A 19674-nucleotide genomic window follows, 5' to 3' on the forward strand; every position below is an offset into this window, starting at 1 on the left:
AATCAGATGGTATACGGTAGCACCTGGCTGCGGCTCCCTGCGCACGCTGCTGCACGCCCTGCGGTACTAGTTTATGCTTAAAAATCCAGCGAGCACTCGAGCATCCCAACGGAGGGAAGTAGTCTAATCCAGTGTGCTATGAAACGTCCTTTTCGCTCAGTTGCCATGAATGAACTATATAGGACCTTCAGACTGCTTCAGACCCGTAACGAATTCTGCGAATTCTAGACGGCGTTCTCTTTTCTAGGCAGTTGTTGCTGCTCCGTACTACGTGGCGCTGTGAGCCTTATCCTGGAGCTAATCTCCGGTTATCTCCGTCGCTGCTGGCCCCTGCGCTTTATCGCGCCAGCGTCGAGACAGCGAGCGTGGGCGTTCATCTGTTCGTGTTTCTTCGCGCGCGCTTGCCACCATGCTCGCTAATTTAATTAGTGCGAGAACGTTCACTCCAATCTATGAGGTCTACAAAACTAAGAGCCATGCTTCCTGTAGTTGTCTAACATTCGCCTGTCCCTATACATGCTTCGCTTTTCGGGCGAAACCGTGACTTTTACTTGCGTAAACAGTGCCTTCCTCCAGTGATAGTGCACGCCGGGCAAACGTAGTCGTTGTCAAAGGTTTGCAAGTCACTGAGCACTTGACACACCGTGTCACTTAGCTATGTAACAAAAAACAGCGCGAAGTTCCAGATATTTCAAAACCCCATAGGCTGAAATTCAGATCACGAAGGTTGCATTGTGAGCTTGTTAGTAACGCATCTAGGATAGGTTTACAGTAGCGCTATTAAAAGACAGGACAAAAGAACAGTTGTCGAAAGTTAGCGCCGTGTGTGTCCCTGTGTGCCTTGTTTTTTGGTGTCTTTTAAACGCGCTACCTTAAACCTGTTTAAGACTGAAACAGACCGTCATCCCGAACTGTACACCAGTACTTCGTATAATAGCGTCGGTATACAAGCAGAATATGTAGAGGATCCTGTAAGCAAGATCCGTTATCATGATTTGCCTTGAGAGTAATAACTACGAACCTGTTTGCGAAGCTTGTGTATTGTGTCGTACCTTTATTAAACATCTGCAGACGACATGCATAATCACGTATGAATCCGACATCACTGTTGGTTGAGATACGCCTATCCTTTGTCGCTAGAAGTATATATCGTGTGCATATTATATTGCTACATGGAGTTGGATTGGAGTGTAGCGCAATAAGTTATTTTTCTAAAGTTGCATTTTATTTTGTTCTATTTAGTCGTCTATTTGTCCATCCTTTTCATGTGCTTTCAACGTATATTTAAGGGCGTTCTCTGTATATGCCAGACAGTTAGCAAAAAAAAAAAAAGAGGGTGGGGGCGGTTCATTTGGCAGCATAGATCAGACAGATTATGAGCCACGTTTATTAGCAATAGCAAAGCTGTAATTCTGTTTCTTCTCACTTCATACTCGGCGAACAGGAACATCTTATTGATTTACAGAGAAAAACAACGAAAACAGGGATGACACACATACTCTCCGCGTTTTCTTTGTCTCAGCGACTATTTGCGTTGTGAGTCACAAAGCAACCATTGCATAGCAATAGAGTACGGAACGAAGAAATAGGCGAAAGGCCGAGCGCTTGCACAAAAATTACGGTTTTCGATCGGCCGTGGGTATTGCGTTTCTGTAGCGCACATGTTGCCTATTTTATGCTGTATTCGATATCCTGTTGTAATTACTCGCTTTGTTTCTTAATCAAATGCTAAATATACATTAGAAAAAAAAAACGGGAAGGGCCGAAAACGGTATGAACTAACGCCCATTGCAGCAAATTGCGGGATGACGTGTGATTGCTTTTCGTGGAATTTCGTGCGACGTCCGATTGCAGGCAGGTCATCCACGTTCGCCTACCTCGACCTCACCACTGACAGAGCGGAAGATGAATCGGAAGAAGAGCCCAAGCAGATCAAACCCATAGCCTTACAGAGTCCAATTTTTGATGTGGCCGACGGAGGCATTAACGTGGCGATTGAATACTTCAGAAAAGGTTTTGGTAAGTAAGCACAAGCCCTCTTTTTCGCTGCGAACATGCCTTTAAAATAAAAAAGTAAAACTTGAATTATAACGTCTAACGCATGAGAAATACGCTTAGTGTGCACTACAGTAAAACGACTGGAAATTTCATACTTCGAAAGGTTGTAGATTTAGTCTGGTTGACTTCGCCCTGCAGAAATTACATAGTATCTTTATTAAAAATTGAAAATTAAAGCAACATGTGTGTTTCATGAAACGTCATTGCTGTTCAATAAAAATTATGTAATACCTAGATTTTTTATTAGCAAATGTTATTTCCCTGCCAATTACTTGGACGTTTCACATTCATTGCAGAATGTCTGCCAAAGAAAGAATAGGCGAGCATTGCTTCCTTCACGCAGCGTTCAATCAGCACAGATGGATGTAAGAACGAGCAATCGTACACACCGCATGTTTCGGTTGAACCCTCAGGGAAACATTTCATTTGTACTCCAACCACGAACAGAATACGTTTCCAGGGTATCGTTTTACAGTGCATTCGTTTTTACTTTGCGTCTGTACACATAGGACCGCCACATGGAGCTCTGGATAGCCGAACGAATCAAAACCAGCACTTTTTTTGACGGTGGGAACTTGTGGCGAAATACCGCCAGTTGTCTGCATTGGACATACGAAAGCAAGGCACATCGGTTAAAATACGCCTACTGTAGCGAAAGAAGAGGCAGAAAGCCTGCCGCCAAAACAGACCTGTGGCAACATTTTTCCTGCCACGTGTACGGAACGGGTCTCCGGAACTATTTTTACAGGATGCCGTTCAATACCGATCAGGGATACCGATGAGGGGCGGCCGATGTATTCCCGGGGGCAAAGGCTGCCTAGAACTATAACGTTAACGCAGCATCGCTCATCCCAGTGGCAGTAATTTCAGCTGGGAGCCAATCTTTCACGTACTTGCCGCTGCGGCCAGAACTGCCGCAAGTATGGACAATGCCAACGCTGGCTTGCTTTGCTCCGAACGACATTCTGCATTCGGTTTCTGCTACTGGGGTCATGCTTTTAAAAAACACCTTTCCCAGAGTACACGAAGCGAAGGACTTATGTCTAATAACTCAGTTGAGGTGCAACCGTAGGTCAAAGTGATGTAGCGTTTTTATCGCAGCGGGAACACGTAATGCCGCAGTGTCCACACTCCCTATGTTATCTCCTTAGATATCTCCACAGCGAACCTGTCCGTGTCCTGCTACAATGACGGAGCATCGCCGAAGCTTGAAGTAGTGCACCAACTCGAACTGGATGAAGTCTCGGTGTGGACGACGGCAAACGTGACACTCGAGAAGGGTGCACAGTGCCAGCTCGTGATTCAAGTTGTTAGAGGAGCTTGGACAAACGGAACAATGGCCATTGGAAGAATCAAGGTTACGAAATCGCAACCAGGTATGTCCTATGTAGTGTGCGCATCAGAAGATTAAAACCCTACATTCCAGAACTCGCGTAATAAATATGCTCATAGAATGTCGACAAAAATGAACAATGATAAAACGACAGCGTGTCTTAATAATATATTCTACTAAGTTAGGCAACATAGAGGCTCAATGATATTGACGTTTATGGAAAGCGACTCTGTAATTTGCAGGTGTACGAGATTACAAGCACGTAGTTTTCCTGCTAAAGGGTAACTTTCGATTTATGAGGTACCAACGTTTGACAATCTATGGCAAGAAAATATGAATCTCTTGCGTTATCCTAAAATTTTCATACTAGCTGAATTTTGACTGTAATGAGCGATCCAGAGATTTTGTATTAGCCGTGAAATTTTTTAGATACGATGTTATCGCGAATTTATTTTTTTTTCCTAGACATTTAAAACCTTTTAGGCACCGTGCATAGAGAGTAAAAGTGCTTATTAGCACTTTGGCCACACAGGCATTCATGATTGCATAAAATTTGTGTTAAAAACTCTCGTCCGTGTAGTGTGGTAGCAGCAAAATCCTGCGGGACAAACCGTGAAATTACGTCACCAGAAGCTTCGAGTGTTCGTGTTCGCCCAGTGAAAAAATTCCTTGTTACACTCTCGCTTTTTCGCAAAACAATAATTTCAAGAGTATGTCACAGCCTAGCTATCTCAAGAATTAGTAATTGGCATCTAGAAGCATTAAAGACGCTGCGGGGCTGCATGCCACATATATGTGCACATGTCCTGTTTTTTTTTTTTTTACTCTTTTTTAGCTCAGTAATTCATGCTGTTTCGTGTTCCCATCTGCGCTTGCCCGCCAACATGGCTTTATCGAAGAAAAAAAAAGAAAATAAGCATTTAGACATTTCTTTTGGCACGACAACAAAGTCATAGGAACGCACTGAAACCTTTCATGCAAGAGACGAATGTGGAACCATCGCTTCTTACGTCAGCATTCTACAGAGCACCGCTGCTTTTATTCAGATGCATGCACCAACCAGTATGAACGTTTATGGCAGACTGAGCGATCAACATTTTAGTGCGTGCATGTGTGCGTGTGTGTGTGTGTGTGTGTGTGTTTGCGTGTGTTTGCGTGTGTTTGCGTGTGTGTGTGTGTGTTTGCATGTGTGTTTCATTGAACATTAAAGAAGGCGACGTTTAACTTAAACGTCAATCTCTTACCGTTCGTTGCGCGATTTACAATTTTCTCATTCAGTTTTCTTAAGAGTTCTTCACCGTCGCGCGAGTAGCGTCCCGCTAAAATGATAAACTACATGCAACGTTCTTGCACTGTACGACGACGGCTTAGAAGAGACGTACTCAGAAGCGTTACATTCGAGGCACATTGTTCTCAACCTGAAAAGATACCTTTATACTCCACTTAGAATAACCGAACACAACTACAGTGAAAGACAAGCCACTGAATATCAACAGGCCGACCTACAGCAATGGAAAGCCTTTAGATGTATTTTTTCGCCATTATTCTATTCTTTTTTGCCCTCGTTAGTTTTTCACTGATCTAAAGATTTCTGTTCCCTTGTCGGTGCTTGCAAACGCCGTAGCTTTGTTTGTCTACACCTGCTTTTACGACGTGATAAAATACGAAGTCCCGGAAGTCTTTTGGAAAACGGCGCCCAATTCTTAGCTTCGTTTGAACGTGCACCCGCAGAAGACATTAATGTGCTTCAAAGCGAACCGCACTGTCTTTCATGAGTGACCATTCATTACGCGAAAAGCTCTTCTTGTGTGCCTGTGTTGTTCAACCTCTTGTTCCAAGTGCACCGCTGTTCGTTGTTCGGTTCATAGATGCTATTCTGCAGCAAACTTGATGCCTCCACCGTAAATATACCTGCTACTTCTTTATTATTATCCTAAATGTTCTCTCGCGATTCTCCTGTTAGCCTGTTTTCCTAGCCTGTCGTGCTTATTTTTGTATTTGTGATTCCAACTACATATTCACACATTATGTTTACTTAGCACGATGTCGGTGAAAAGCCTTTTGTCAACATTTTCGTTCCACTTTTCAATTATCTGCACGGATCATCATCATCATCATCATCATCATCATCATCATCATCATCATCATCATCATCATCATCAGCCTGGTTACGCCCACTGCAGGGCAAAGGCCTCTCCCACACTTCTACAACTACCCCGGTCATGTACTAATTGTGGCCATGTTGTCCCTGCAAACTTCTTAATGTCATCCGCCCACCTAACTTCCTGCCGCCCCCTGCTACGCTTCTCGTCCCTTGGAATCCAGTCCGTAACCCTTAATGATCATCGGTTATCTTCCCTCCTCATTACGTGTCCTGCCCATGCCCCCATTTCTTTTTCTTGATTTCAACTACGATATCATTAACTCGCGTTTGTTCCGTCACCCAATCTGCTCTTTTCTTATCCCTTAACGTTACACCTATCATTCTTCTTTCCATAGCTCGTTGTGTCGTCCTCAATTTGAGTAGAACCCTTTTCGTAAGCCTCCAGGTTTCTGCCCCGTAGGTGAGTACTGGTAAGACACAGCTATTATATACTTTTCTCTTGAGGGATAACGGCAACCTGCTGTTCATGATCTGAGAATGCCTGCCAAGCGTACCCCAGCCCATTCTTATTGTTCTGATTATTTCAGTCTCTTGATGCGGATCCGCAGTCACTATCTGTCCTAAGTAGATGTATTCCCTTACCACTTCCAGTGCCGCACTACCTATCGTAAACTGCTGTTCTCTTACGAGACAAACATTACTTTAGTTTTCTGCAGAATAATTTTTAGACCCACCCTTCGGCTTTGCCTCTCCAGGTCAGTGAGCATGCATTGCAGTTGGCCCTCTGAGTTACTAAGTAAGATAATATCATCAGCGAATCGCAAGTTACTAAGGTATTCTCCATTAACTCTTAACCCCAATTCTTCCCAGTCCAGGTCTCTGAATACCTCCTGTAAACACGCTCTGAATAGCATTGGAGAGATCGTATCTCCCTGCCTGACGCCTTTATTTATTGGGATTTTGTTGCTTTCTTTATGGAGGACTATGGTGCCTGTGGAGCCGCTGTACATATCTTTCAGTATTTTTACATACGGCTCGTCTACACCCTGATTCCGCAATGCCTCCATGACTGCTGAGGTTCCGACTGAATCGAACGCTTTCTCGTAATCAATGAAAGCTATATATAAAAGTTGGTTATATTACGCTCATTTTTCTGTCACCTGACTGACAGTGTGAATATGGTCTATTGTTGAGTAGTCTTTACGGAATCCTATTTGCAATTACCTTAGTAAATACTTTGTAGAAAACGGACAGTAAGCTGATCGATCTATAATTTTTCAAGTCCTTGGCGTCCCCTTTCTGATGGATTAGGATTATGTTAGCGTTTTTCCATCTGCCCAACATCTGCCCAACTAATGCCAGCAGCGGCCATCGTTAGAAGCAAGACGAAGTTCTAGCTGCGGATGTTGTTGCTTGTACTTTGCTCATGATTTCCTCACGAGAGCCACATGCACATTTTTCATGTCAGAATACAAGGAAAGTGCGATTTTAGGCGATGCGTGTTTGCAGAAAATAACTATGCCGCCATTAGTTCGACGAGCTACCTGGCAGCAAACGTGGGTTTAGAATTGTAAACTTCGAATACATGTTTTTGCGATATAGTTACATATCAGTAATTATTGAGTGTGGTTTTATTCCATTCAATCCTTTTTGATGTATACTCGTCACTGTGCTTACAGAAATGGGTTCTCCGCACGTCCAAAAGGAAATTTATTTACGATGGTGTGGAAAGGAAACATACTGACGCATTATCGAATCGCGTCATTGGAAAACGCATAACGACTCATTCATTTACTGCTATTTTCTCTCTGTCTTTCAGGTGTTCATCCAAAGCCAGCCTCCAGTTCAGCAAGTGAGTAGTTAGCCAGAGTCCAGGCGTATGTTTGTAGGTAGCATGAAATATGTATATCAACAATGGCGTATGATAAACCTGTTCAAACCATTGCCCCCCACCTCTCCCCTAACTTAACGTAGCAGACATCGCGCTACTTTTTCGCGTACTTGGCTTTTCGTTTTTTCTATAGGACGAAGTATATTTCCAGGAAAAAAACTGTAACGGTGGGCAGAATAAATGTATTTTAATCATGCCTGCACTGCAGCGCGCGCAGAGAAGAGCAAGCACACACACAAAAAAACGTCGCAGTTTTGCCCGACAGGCGAAGCAACGATTGCGATTGCAAATTAGTGGACAGCTAGCAATGCGAAGTAAGGATAGTAGTTTTATCGGCCCTATAAACTTGTGAGCATAGGCATACTACGTAAATTTAAAAAAGAAAAAAAAACACATGGTGTCACACGCGCACAAGTAAACAAAAACACATCTCACGCGATGTCCGCGGAAAATCGCAGTCAAACGCGCCCGGCAGCAGTAGCAAGGTAATTGACTTTTGCGTCTCGCATCAGCGTGAACTAAGCAGCCAAAACACATCGCGCTGTGGCCTCTGACCCCGTCCGAAATACCTTTCAAGACACAGCGGCTAGGTGGGCACGTGCGGCCGTCCGGGCCACCCCGAGTAGCAGGCCCAGGGTTCTACTAGGAAACATAAATACCCAAGAAAGTGGATGGGGAAACAGCGCCACGGTAGCTCAATTGATAGAGCATTGCACGCGAAATGCGAAGGTTGTGGGTTCGGTCGCCACCTGCGGCAACTTGTTTCTTTTCATCCACTTTGATTTCCATTAATTTATCGTTTCCTTATTTCAGTTATTAAGCACAAGTAATTTCCCCCATGTTGCCCTTGGTGGCAGTGTTTGTTGGCTTCGTATGATATGACTTCGGTTAACTCCCTTTCTTCTCGTTCATATATATATATATATATATATATATATATATTCTCGACATTTACTCTTTGATGTAAAGTAAAATGGAAGGAAAGGAAAGAAATGAGAACGTTGATGCTGCCTCTGTTCACAGATAACGTTGTCAGGCATAGCGACAGTCCGTATGAGTACGGCATTTACAGAAGCTGTTAATACTCTTTCTTCTAGTTTGGAGCGCTGTATACATATATTTATTTTGCATATTGTTACCGTATAGTGAAAGTTAAAGCAGCTACACAGAAAACAAGAACAGAATAAAAAAACGCATCCCGACAAATGCGCGAGTATTCATTTGAATACATATTATTAGCAAGGCAGCTAGCTGATCGAGGGGCTATCACGCTCTTAGTGTGACTTTGTATTCATGTGCGGTGAATTTTCATTCGAAGCATTTCTGCCCTTATTCTTGGCACTTTGCAGTAGGTATAGGTTCCTGTCTCGCCTCGCTTTAATAAAAAGAGATTCATGTGTAACCAACGCTAGAATAGAACCTATGCCGAGGTGTGCAGCGGCATGATGCTCTTACCACTGGGCCACGATCAGACGCGTATTTCTCTCGTTCCGCAGGGAGCCAGCTGTTTAAAACACTCAGCGCGGGCGTCATGTGCCACTTGCGCGTCTCCATTCCCCGTGAGATGCAGCTCATGATTTACATCGCCGTATCAGACTGTGCAATCTCCGAGACTTTCCCACGTACTTTCCTCTTAGTAGTTTACGCTACATATAAGCTGCGCGATGTTGTATACCAACTTCATTATCACCCAAGGTTTTAAAATTTGTTTCGCTGCAGTACAAATTCCATCGCCTTTTGAACCTAGTCGTATGTACTAACGGCTGTATAACACGTTGTGGCTGATCACGGCGCAATCTGTGTTTCTGTCGCTCATGCTCAATTACCCATGTGAAAGCCAACAATCATGTCCTAAGGTACCATCGAACGGCTGGCGTGGAAATCATGGTTTTACGGCCACAAGATTGTCTTCGACGTGGTGTTGTCGTCGCGCACATGTACGCCCGTGGTCCGCAAGCACAACTACTAGATTTACTCAAACAGTATCAGTTCATCTTGTAATGGTTTGCGGGACCCCAAATAATGCTGGATAGCGAGGTACCGGCAAGTTGCCAGGTATCGCATTATAATGTCGCATAAGAGGAGCCGAGTTTTCATGGCAATTCCAAAGGTTCAAGCCACCGGCTTTAATTCCTGCTTTGCCCCCATCCTGCTCCTATGGCGGGAGCGGGATGGGGGCAAACCGGTTGAGCTAAACTGGTTAACCTCTCTTCCTTTACTTCTCCACTTTTTCTTTCCTTGGTACCCACATGCTCAAACTCAATAGTGAACCGAAGGACTCGTTTTTGTTAGATCAAATGATATGAAGCCGACGGACAATGAAGCGAAAGGAACTACAAGGGAAATTACCTGGCGTTTATTGAGACGTTGAAATGTTAAAGGGGGAGGATCGGGTAGTGTCAGCCTGTGCCACTCATGGCCGTGACAGCCAAAGGATTTCCTACATCTGTTGCCATGACCCCGAGGGGTGATGACTGAGAGTCCGAAAGCCAGACCTACTACATATACAAAAACACGGATAGATGTGCGCTGGAGACCAGCCGCCACCATATCTGAATTAGTACGGCATCCCACACGCAATGCGAATGTTGTTGGTTTGGCTCCCACCGGTGGCAAATAGCCTTTTGTCCCCTTTCATTTCCTTTTACTTTATTATTTATACATTTAGCTTAAAGCCAAAGGCAATTTCACCTACATTTTTATTGGCTTCAACGCCTGCTGGCTTCATCTCCTTTTGTCTAGCTTGCTCCAAATCCGAATATTCCGAATATTAACGGCAGCGTGAGTAAAACAGTAAGGTAGTTTTATGAGTAAATATAGAAATCAGAAAGTAAATATTTCATTATCAAATTGCTTTTCTTTCTTTCTTTTGTGATGACTGCGTCGAAATGCAGTGCACTGCACATTCGAGGACAGGACTACATGTGGATGGAATCCAAATGGCGCGTCGTTGCCTTGGGTGCTCAACAATCCCACAAAACACATCCCCAACTACCCTCGCTTCGACCACACTTTGAGGGCCTACAGAGGTAAGTGCAACTGCCAAAACTTTGTCTCCGGTGGATCTTGTGTTTAAACAGCAATTGCAACTAGAGAAATTCTCTTTATATCTGCTGGATTACTTGTAGAGGCAGACATTACTTGCTCGAGAAATCGTACTGCGGCATAAGAACAGTTTCAATAAATTTGTATATATTTTGTTTAGGTCACGTGTTCCACTGGCAAAATTGAAACCGAGAAATAAAGCAGTTATATAAATTTCGCAGAACATCGAGGCTTGGCATCAGTTTCGAAAAAAAAAATACACCCTCGAATTATGTAGCGAACTGCACAAATGTCAGCGCTCCTTTATCGGAGTAGCGATAAGCTAAACAGCTTAAAACTTATTGTGCGCAAACAAACAGGGACGAAAGGGACGAACAGGTCTTTGTGTTTCTTCTATTCTTCGTCCCTGTTTGTTCGCGCACAATAAGTTTTAAGATGAATTTGTTCCAACTAGGCCGACTCGCAGTCAAGCTAAACAGATCTTTTTTCTTGCCAAAGGGCGTTTCGTTTTTGCTTCTATCGGCAAAAACAAGTCGTTTGGAACAGCGGAGCTTAAGAGTCCGGATTTGGAAATCAACGCTACTGACGGAGCCTGTCTTAGCTTCTGGCATTTCACCGACCACGACAAGCGAGCCCAGTAAGTAGCAGTAGAGACTCCTATTCTTCATCGCTCCTCATGACTGCCCTTCTTAAAAATATGTGCTGTCGTCGAAAAAAATAGCCCCTTTTCTCTTGGTGCACACTTTTCTGTACGTGTCTTACCTGTTTTTCAGTTTCTGTCTAGCGGTGAAGAGGAAAAAAACGCGCAGCACGAGGCTACCATAAACTGATCCCTTTGTCTTATAATTGTGACTTTACGTCTCTCCAGTGTGCTTATTATTGCTGTGGACAACTACTTGGCTGAGGACAAAGTAGTGAATCACTACCGTGTTTGACGGGATGTCGCACATGCGGCAGTCCGTTAGTAATGGCGCAAGAATAGTTGCTTTCTTTCACGTGATGCCGGCAGGCAGGATTTAACCTTAGCGTGAGCTTTCAGCCAATACCTATTTTTTTTTCTACAACAAAAGCCAACATGTCTTACTTCCCGATGACCTAATATTTAGTTACAGAGTTACAGTGAAAACTGATTAGAACATATAAACACGCCATCACCCTTTATTGTCTTACAAATGCCCATGCATCGCTGCTGGATAAAATCATGCAGTATTGGCAGATTTATCGACAGTACATCATAATTTGCGGCTGAATACGATTCCCTACATTTTAGCTTTCTTTCTGGAGTTTTATTGGGGGATGTGGTATAATATTTTGCGAAAGAAAGGCATGCATGCCGTTTGGGCTTCGTACAGTATTCATTGCAATACTCCTTACGGTGGCGTAGATAGAGCTGTTGCCCTTGCCACGCCCCCCTCTTTATCAATGTAAAGAAAGTTCAATTTTTTGTGTATAATAGTTTGAATGTCGCGCTATTCCACCTCTGATAAAAGATTCCCTTGCCTCGCTGTCAACATATTCCATGTGGCTATAGTGATGCCCAAATAAGCAGGCCGGTAATCACGAAAGCCCGGCTTTTCGCTTGAGATTTAACACACGAATTTTAACAATGACCAAATAAATGCGATTAGCCTTCATGAGTTCGCGTAATTCAAATCAGAAACATCGTGTAAAGCGAAACGTATAATAATTTTACGCTCGTGCACTGGCTCGGGGTTTCAAATTTGTTCGTTTGGTGTATGTTTTGTTTAAAAAGCTTGTACTTTGAGCAAAACCCACTATAGGCTTTTCGATGTGAGTCTTAATCTATCACCCATCAGTCTTCTATAGGAGTACACAACTTTAGTAGCACATATGAAATAGCGACAGCTGGGAAGACTAAAGTGTATACTTGCGCAGGCTAGTTCGCGCGTTGTGAAGGGCGATTCCTAACTTAATGCTTAATTAATAATGATCATAAGAAGAGAGAACAATTTATTGAAAGATAAAAGATCTCCTCTAAGAAACTAATATGTTGGCTGAAACTGCAAAGATATGCTGCTGTTTTCTATTAATTATCCATCTGTAACTTATGCTTGAGATGCAGGAACGTCCCGGTTAACCAGTCTCAGCCCCATTGAGCTATAGGGGGAGGCTTTGGGAAATAAGGGGAACGGAAATGTATTTCGTAGTACACTTTATATGCATTTCCCAAAACAGATGCAGGTAAAGCAATAATTTTCCTAAAGAATTTAAAGATTTACCACCCACAATGATCGCCTTTTGCTCCTGGATAAAAAGCATGCAACATCAATAAAACTAGACGAACTCCTGAAAAATCATTTCTTTATGATCAGGTGTTTCTTCCTAACAATGCACATATGTTGTTACCTCGCGAAACCAAATGGCGTCAACAATACTATATTGTTTGTTTGGCGAGTTTTTTTTAGTTTGCCCAACTTTTACGCATGCAGTATAACGGTGCTAGCCGATGGACGCTTCTTGTTCGGGTCGGGCACCAGGAAGAACCACCGATGGAATCATGTTCTTGTAGCCTTCAAGGTGCCAACTCCGAAGTTTAAGGTACAGTTATGCCCTGACTCTAATTTCTGAAATGAAGCATAAGTACACTCTTTCATCCTGCAAAGCAAATTAAAGTTGAATTTTCATTTATATTGTGTATTCAATGTTAAAGTTTAGGCATCCTGCTTGCACGTATATTGGATGACGACTGAGTTATTTGAGGCTTCTTTTTTGTTTTGTTTACAACGTTTACTATAAGCTTCTTCAGATGTGCGAAAATGTATGCACTGCTCCAGCAACAAACAGAACTAAAATTATCGTAAGCAACAATTTCTTGGTAATTATTGCACAGTAGCATTACGTTGTGCTGGTAAGCGTTATTTACTCTGTCTTGTGTTGTTGTTGTTGTTGACGCAGAACGATGCTTATCTATGCACCAAGTCGTCCTAGCATAGGATATTTGTAGCGCGGTTGAGAGCTGTTTGGATCCCACCGATGGCATCGGTTTGTTGGGAACTCGGCGCTGTCGCCCGTGGTTGTACCTGGGTCGCAAGCCCCAAGGGTAGCGTTGGCCTGGCGGCCTGGGGTACAACTGGAAGCATCCGAAGGTCCCGGCAAAGCATGAGTCGACGGGTAACAACAAAACAACTTGTTTATTTTAACATCGCAAAGAGTTGGCGGTCAGGTTGACCGAAGTAGAGAGACGGGAGAGCACTTTACTCAACAGAAGAAATCGGAGCCCTCCTTTTGGCGTCCGGGGGCAGCTGTTTTTATACTCTCGCAGTTGAGGGCAAGAAGGAACCCCTCAATAGACGAGCACGTGATTGTACAATGGGCTAATGTGACGCACACTGCCGCCGGTCGGGCACAAAGACTGGAAGGAGAGGGTGACCCCCTGCTTTCGCATCGCCTGGTTCGGGCACAATGACTGGAAGGAGAGGGTGAGCCCTGCTTTCGCATCGCCTGGTTCGGGCACAATGACTGGAAGGAGAGGGTGACCCCTGCTGTCGCATCGCCTGGTTCGGGCACAATGGCACATACACTCACACACGCACATGAAGACACGTGGCATCGGAACATGCCTGGAAACGCCTGGAAACGCCTGGCGGGGAGCGTTGCGGCGACGCCGAACGGGCCAAAATGTCTGCCGCCCCGCCGCAGTCGCGCCGGCAAAACCGCGTGTCGCAGGCGAAACGCAACAGAGCGCTGTAATACGATAGCGCATCAGCGCAGTCACGTGGTTTTATTTCATATTTTGCGGACTTTCTTTAAACGCCGAAAAAAAATCACCACGCAGCATGTACATTGCCACAAAAAATTGGATCGGTCGTTCCTGAACCCCTTCTACAACGCAACAAACCCACTTGGCCCTAAAGTGAATCTTAAAAATGTTGCTCAATTTATATTAGTTAGTTAACTAATTCAGCAGAATATAAAAACAAACTTTAAGGATTGCCACATGACGGCAAACCATACGCCGTTGCTTTCCTTCAGCGACGGCTAACCGGTTTTTTTTTAAATATCCTTGGTTCAAGTTACGTGAAACACCCTGTATGCATTTCAACTGCATAATACATTCTTTTACTTCTTATTATTCTTCTATTCACCGCTCAAACCTATTGAGTCAAACGTTTATTTACCGTCAAAAAAGACACTAATGTCAATAACTGCGTAGGTAATATTAGAGTTCTACTTGTGCCTAGAATGGTATGTATGTATTCTCTCGCGTTGCGTATCTTCGATGTCCAATAATGCACGACCACAAGCTTTAAGCCATCATATATTTTGTACACCGAATAAACATTCATTGTACGCTTCTTTAAATGTAATATTTGTTCTCATCGTTTTCGGATTGTAGCTGATTTTTTTGACGGGCCACATGATTATGTACCATTATACAGATAATAGCAGACACTTAAATTGTAAAAATAAAACAGACTTCTTCTCACGGGCTACTAATTTAAGTTAGGATGACTTTTCGTCCAGCCCCAAGCCGACGCTCTCGCATTTTTTTTTATTTCAGTTGCAGCTCTAGAATGAACTAGTAAGACCGTTTCTGCTTACCAACAATGCTACGAGTAGCACTAATTCCGAAATGCCTGTCTCGAAAGCTTGCTAGAATTGCATTGGCATTGCACTTTATTTTATCCCAAGCTACTAAAAGAACCCTTTCGGTAAACTGTGAGCTCGAAAGCTACCCTAATCTTTTCCACATTTTAAGGAAAAATATATCGAAAATGGCGCTAGTCTTAGATATTCTGGAAGGCAGATATGAACAAACTTGATGATGGCATTAATTTAGGAATTTGAAAATGTGATAAAGTAAATATTTTACAAGGTAATTAGTAAATATTGTCAAGTTGCTACAAGGATATTGTTTTTTCTCACACAGGTAATTTTCCGTGGTTGGAGGATTAAACTTTCAAAGCTGAACGGAATTATTTTAAAAATGTTATTCAACTATCTCTTCAAACTAAAGAACAAGAACGAGGTGTATCCAAAGAATAACAGGTCGCATTCCTGGCAATATTTGTTGTATTGATTATGCTATGGTAATTGCAGCTGCAGATTCAGGTGCATCTGGAGAGCGGTCTTATTGGCCTGGATGACATACAGATCACTGAGGGAACGTGTCCTCTTAGAGGTAAGTCTGCATGAGGCTTCAATAATTCCTTTTTTACCATGAGAGAAATGAAAGAAGCCGCTAGCAGTGGACGTCAAAAGTTCAATGCAGCATGTAAAGCTGGAAGAGATGAGACAGTTTAACGTGGTTACTAAGGCAACTTGCCGCACTTGGTAAGCACTGTAGTGGAATCTGCGAGGAACGGATGAATTATTATGTCATCCGTTATCTTTTTTTTTTTTGCGTTACTATGGAAAAAATTATAGCGAAAGTTACAGTTTCACTTCGTGAACGCGGGTTAGGCGCAAGCGTATGTACGCCGCCAACACGCTCTGCGAGCAACACGGTGTCAAAGCAGAAACGAAAAGGGCGGAAACCTGGTCACGGACGCTACGTTGATCTCGACGGGGGCGTCCACTTTCTGGTCACGGCCTCACGAGGCAGGAACGGTCTCTCCTGCTGCGCCTCCGGATTGGCTGCTGCTGGAAGACCTCGCGGAGGTACAGCAAAGGCCTGGCTTTATGCTCGGCCGGCTCAGCATGCGGCGAAGGCGAAACAATCGACCGTCTACTTTGTTTCTGCCGTGCCTTCTCCAAATAGAGGGCTTCTCTCCACGTCTCATTCCGACGCCTCGGACGGTGCGACGATTGATGTGCCACAGGCAAAGCGTAGGGTGCTACCCGTGCAAACGAGAGACGCTGCCAACATGCACAGCGAGAACCGCGGCATCGAAGCACAAACGGAAAGGGCGCGAACGTGGCGATTCTCTTCTCCCCTTCCAGGCGCCTTCTTTCTCCGCCACTCCCTTCCCTTGTGGCTTCGAACATAATCTCGCCATCTATGGTTACGCGTATAAAAAAGTGAAGGTTCAGTCAAAACTGTATTAGAAACTCTTCCAAATGATGCCACTGCCGACGAACCCTGCGTCAATATGATTATCGGATGACATAAAGATATGGCAGTTTCTACCAGTATATTAGGATGTCAAGCGTAACCTTTTTAAAACGTAATATGTGTTTTGTGCTGAGGTAATCCGTCATCACAGGTGAGCATATGATGATGATCGTGTGATGTAGCAATGTACATAAAGGAGGCAACATTTTGAGAAATTGTTAAACGTCAAGTTAATATGATTGAAATTACCAGTAACGTATGTATAGAAGAAACAGATTTCGATTCCGGGGACTCTAAATATGCAGTCTCTTTGACGAAAGTAGAAGCAAACTATTTCACAACGTGTTATTTATTAGAGTAATACTGAGCCGATATTATCCAAGGACTGTTCTTCGCATAAGCGAACGGAAGAGTACAGTATTGACGTGTGAAAATCGGCTCACGTCATTTTGTTAAAGAAGCGTTGTAAGCGTTGTAAGCGTTGTAATTACCTATCGTTGCTCTTGCGCCACGGCTCAGCGCACCAGCTAAGCAAACTCGCACAACACACCTTTCAGACTTTTGCCCCTTTGAGCCGGCATACTCGTGTCCTATGCACCAAGGAGCCGGCAGTTTTACCCCATGGATACCGCTCATCGCACAGGAAATAGGAATTCCAGACAACACTCTCAAGAATCTCAAAGGTAAGTGTTTTTTTATAATTTTTGTCCACGAGAAAAACAGCCGTCAACACACGCAAAAACATAGGTACGGATTGGTGAAGAACAACCGAGGTACAACTCTAGGTTTCTAATAAATGTGGCTTATTTCATGGAGTCACCTACAAAATAACCCAATTACCCCAAATCCTAGACTTTCCTTGCTCAGAAATTTGTCGATCTTCCCGAAGCCTAGTTTACGTTTATGAATAGAATAACCGACCGCTGCGCTTCCTGGAAAAAGTATATACGATCAATTTGGCACCGTAACGTCGTAATACTTTATTTGAAAACATTGTTGCCTTTACCCAGATTTTATTTGGCTTCTATTACCGCGCCAAAACACTTGGTAATATCCAGAACGAATATTTGCTGATTGTAATGGCATGCAGAACGCCACTCTTGTCACCATGATCATAATGACAGAGTGACATATTGCGAGTGTCATAACTGTTAGCAAACAGTCCGGTGGCTTTACAGGTGTCTAAAGCTGCTCTGCGAGAGATAGATTTTTGCTGGTGACTCTTGGTTCGCTGTTAGTGAGAACAGTAGTGTTAGACGAGGCAAAGCATAAAACGTGCACGTGACCCGCAGGTTACTACCTCTACCTGAATACGACGGCAGTGCGCTCGCACCATCCAGCGTCCAGAGTTTTCATGGCCACGCGGCCGCCTACAGAAGCAACCTGCGTCACCTTCTGGTGGAGAGGACGTGGCATACCAAGCCAGTTAAACGTGTACAGGTATGACACCTCAAAATCGGCCCACTTAGCAACTTTGGTGTTTGGGAAATTTTTCGTAGGCGCGGTCAGCCAAATCCTGGATCATATCCTGCAGCTATACTGGTATCCTAGAAATCCCGAATATAGCAAGGTATGAGCTTTCGAGCTACAATATTAAAAAAGAAAAGAAACGCTGACTGTTGGAGTGCGGTATATTCGCGATTGAAGCACGCTGTCTTGAACTAAATTCAGGCCGAGATAATACTGGCGCGGACATATTGCACTTATTGTGTCATAGGCGCAAATCGGTATTTAGCGTTGTTGGAAGCTACAAGAGCCGCCAAGGTGCTTTCTGAAGTAGGAAAATACATGTTAACACTTTATTTAATAGGATTGACAACTGGCTAGAATAAGTTGTGGTATGTTTATGGAATTGAAATCGTCACGATTTGTAGCGGTATAATGAGGCACGCTGTCACAGATTTAGTAGGAATTATAATTTTAAATTCGCAAAGAAAGTCTTCAAAACCGGTAAGTGGTGTGGAAGCTGGTGGCGAAATCTTGGTACTCCGTGTGTTGTATATGAGATTAGTGTACGTAAATCGGCTGTTATTAAGTACCGCACAGTTCGCAAATTATTAGACGCTTGCACTTCATTGTACGCATATTGCGAAATAAAGAACACCAGGGCAACCAGCGGCACATGAGTGCCAAAATGCATGGCAGCGAGCATGCTGTTGCACGCGTGCGAGTTTGAGAGTAATTACCAAGAGTTGTGTGCTCTCCATGTGCGATACAAAATCTGATCGACTTGTTTTGCAGTAAATGGGTGCCAGCGCCACAATGTTTGCCCGCGCGTGGCTACGGCCACACGTTGAAATGCGTTTCAAGTGTAAAAGCATCGTTTCGATTTCGAAAAATAATGTTCGCTTGGCTAAAAAACACTGACTGGTTATTTACTGACCAAAGCAGTTGCGCAAGAAAACACGACAACACATAGCTAATATTGTAGAAATAATGAAACACTTCGGAAGACATGAATCGGAGCAAAAGCGACTTGGTAAGGAAAATGATACTTTATCACAGCAGCGGCCGCAATTGTCTGCCTCCCACCAATGCTGGCGTATAATCGCTATCACTTCCACCTATTGCTGCTTGCAGCGTACTTCCAGTGAACGTTTACATCCTACTGAAAGTAGAAAAATTCTGATACAAATTCATGAATAAAGTACTCTGGGAGTTGTCTAAATACGCGTATGCATTGCGTCACTTGCTGATCTCCATGCGCTCCGGTCTCATTATCAATGTTTTGAAACTTTATCCGACTAGTATAAAGCATATCAACACTTATCAGTCGTTATCAATCTTATCGGATCGGATCCGACCTTTACCAACCCTTATCGGTTGGTATAAAATTTAACGTAATCAATTCAATCATTTTCAATCTTCAACTGTCGTTATCAACCTTTATCGGATATAATCGGACCTTTATCAACTCTTATCGCTCCTTATCAACCTAATCGGACTTGATCCTACCCTTATCAACCGTTATCAGTGCTTATTAAAATTATGAGAATTGATCCGACCACCATAGTCCCTAATCGCTTTTTAGCACCATATCCATGCGCGTGGATTCACTATCGACCGTGATGAGACCGATATAACCCGTCATCACTTCTTATCAAGCCATTGGCTGCATATATGTCTGTGTTATGCGACGTGAAGTGCATGCGTCCTCCTAGTCCTCAAGGAACAACCCAACGGAAGGGATATCCCGCGATCACCGAAAAGCAACGGGGATGTAGCGT

At 43.6% G+C, this 19674-nt stretch overlaps 1 protein-coding gene across 1 annotated transcript in view; it reads left to right on the forward strand.

The window, feature by feature from the left end:
* The window catches only part of LOC142579876 (MAM and LDL-receptor class A domain-containing protein 1-like), a 120456-nt gene that overhangs the window by 1044 nt on the left and 99738 nt on the right, over nucleotides 1–19674 (forward strand). The window contains exons 2-10 of the mRNA XM_075690513.1: nucleotides 1855–2019; nucleotides 3210–3434; nucleotides 7315–7347; nucleotides 10281–10415; nucleotides 10930–11068; nucleotides 12882–12990; nucleotides 15493–15574; nucleotides 17005–17130; nucleotides 17740–17887. Coding sequence (XP_075546628.1) covers nucleotides 1855–2019; nucleotides 3210–3434; nucleotides 7315–7347; nucleotides 10281–10415; nucleotides 10930–11068; nucleotides 12882–12990; nucleotides 15493–15574; nucleotides 17005–17130; nucleotides 17740–17887 — 1162 coding nt within the window. The remainder of the gene's footprint in view (nucleotides 1–1854; nucleotides 2020–3209; nucleotides 3435–7314; nucleotides 7348–10280; nucleotides 10416–10929; nucleotides 11069–12881; nucleotides 12991–15492; nucleotides 15575–17004; nucleotides 17131–17739; nucleotides 17888–19674) is intronic.

Source organism: Dermacentor variabilis, chromosome 4, assembly GCF_050947875.1.
Source record: "Dermacentor variabilis isolate Ectoservices chromosome 4, ASM5094787v1, whole genome shotgun sequence".
Taxonomy (NCBI): Eukaryota; Metazoa; Arthropoda; class Arachnida; order Ixodida; family Ixodidae; genus Dermacentor; species Dermacentor variabilis.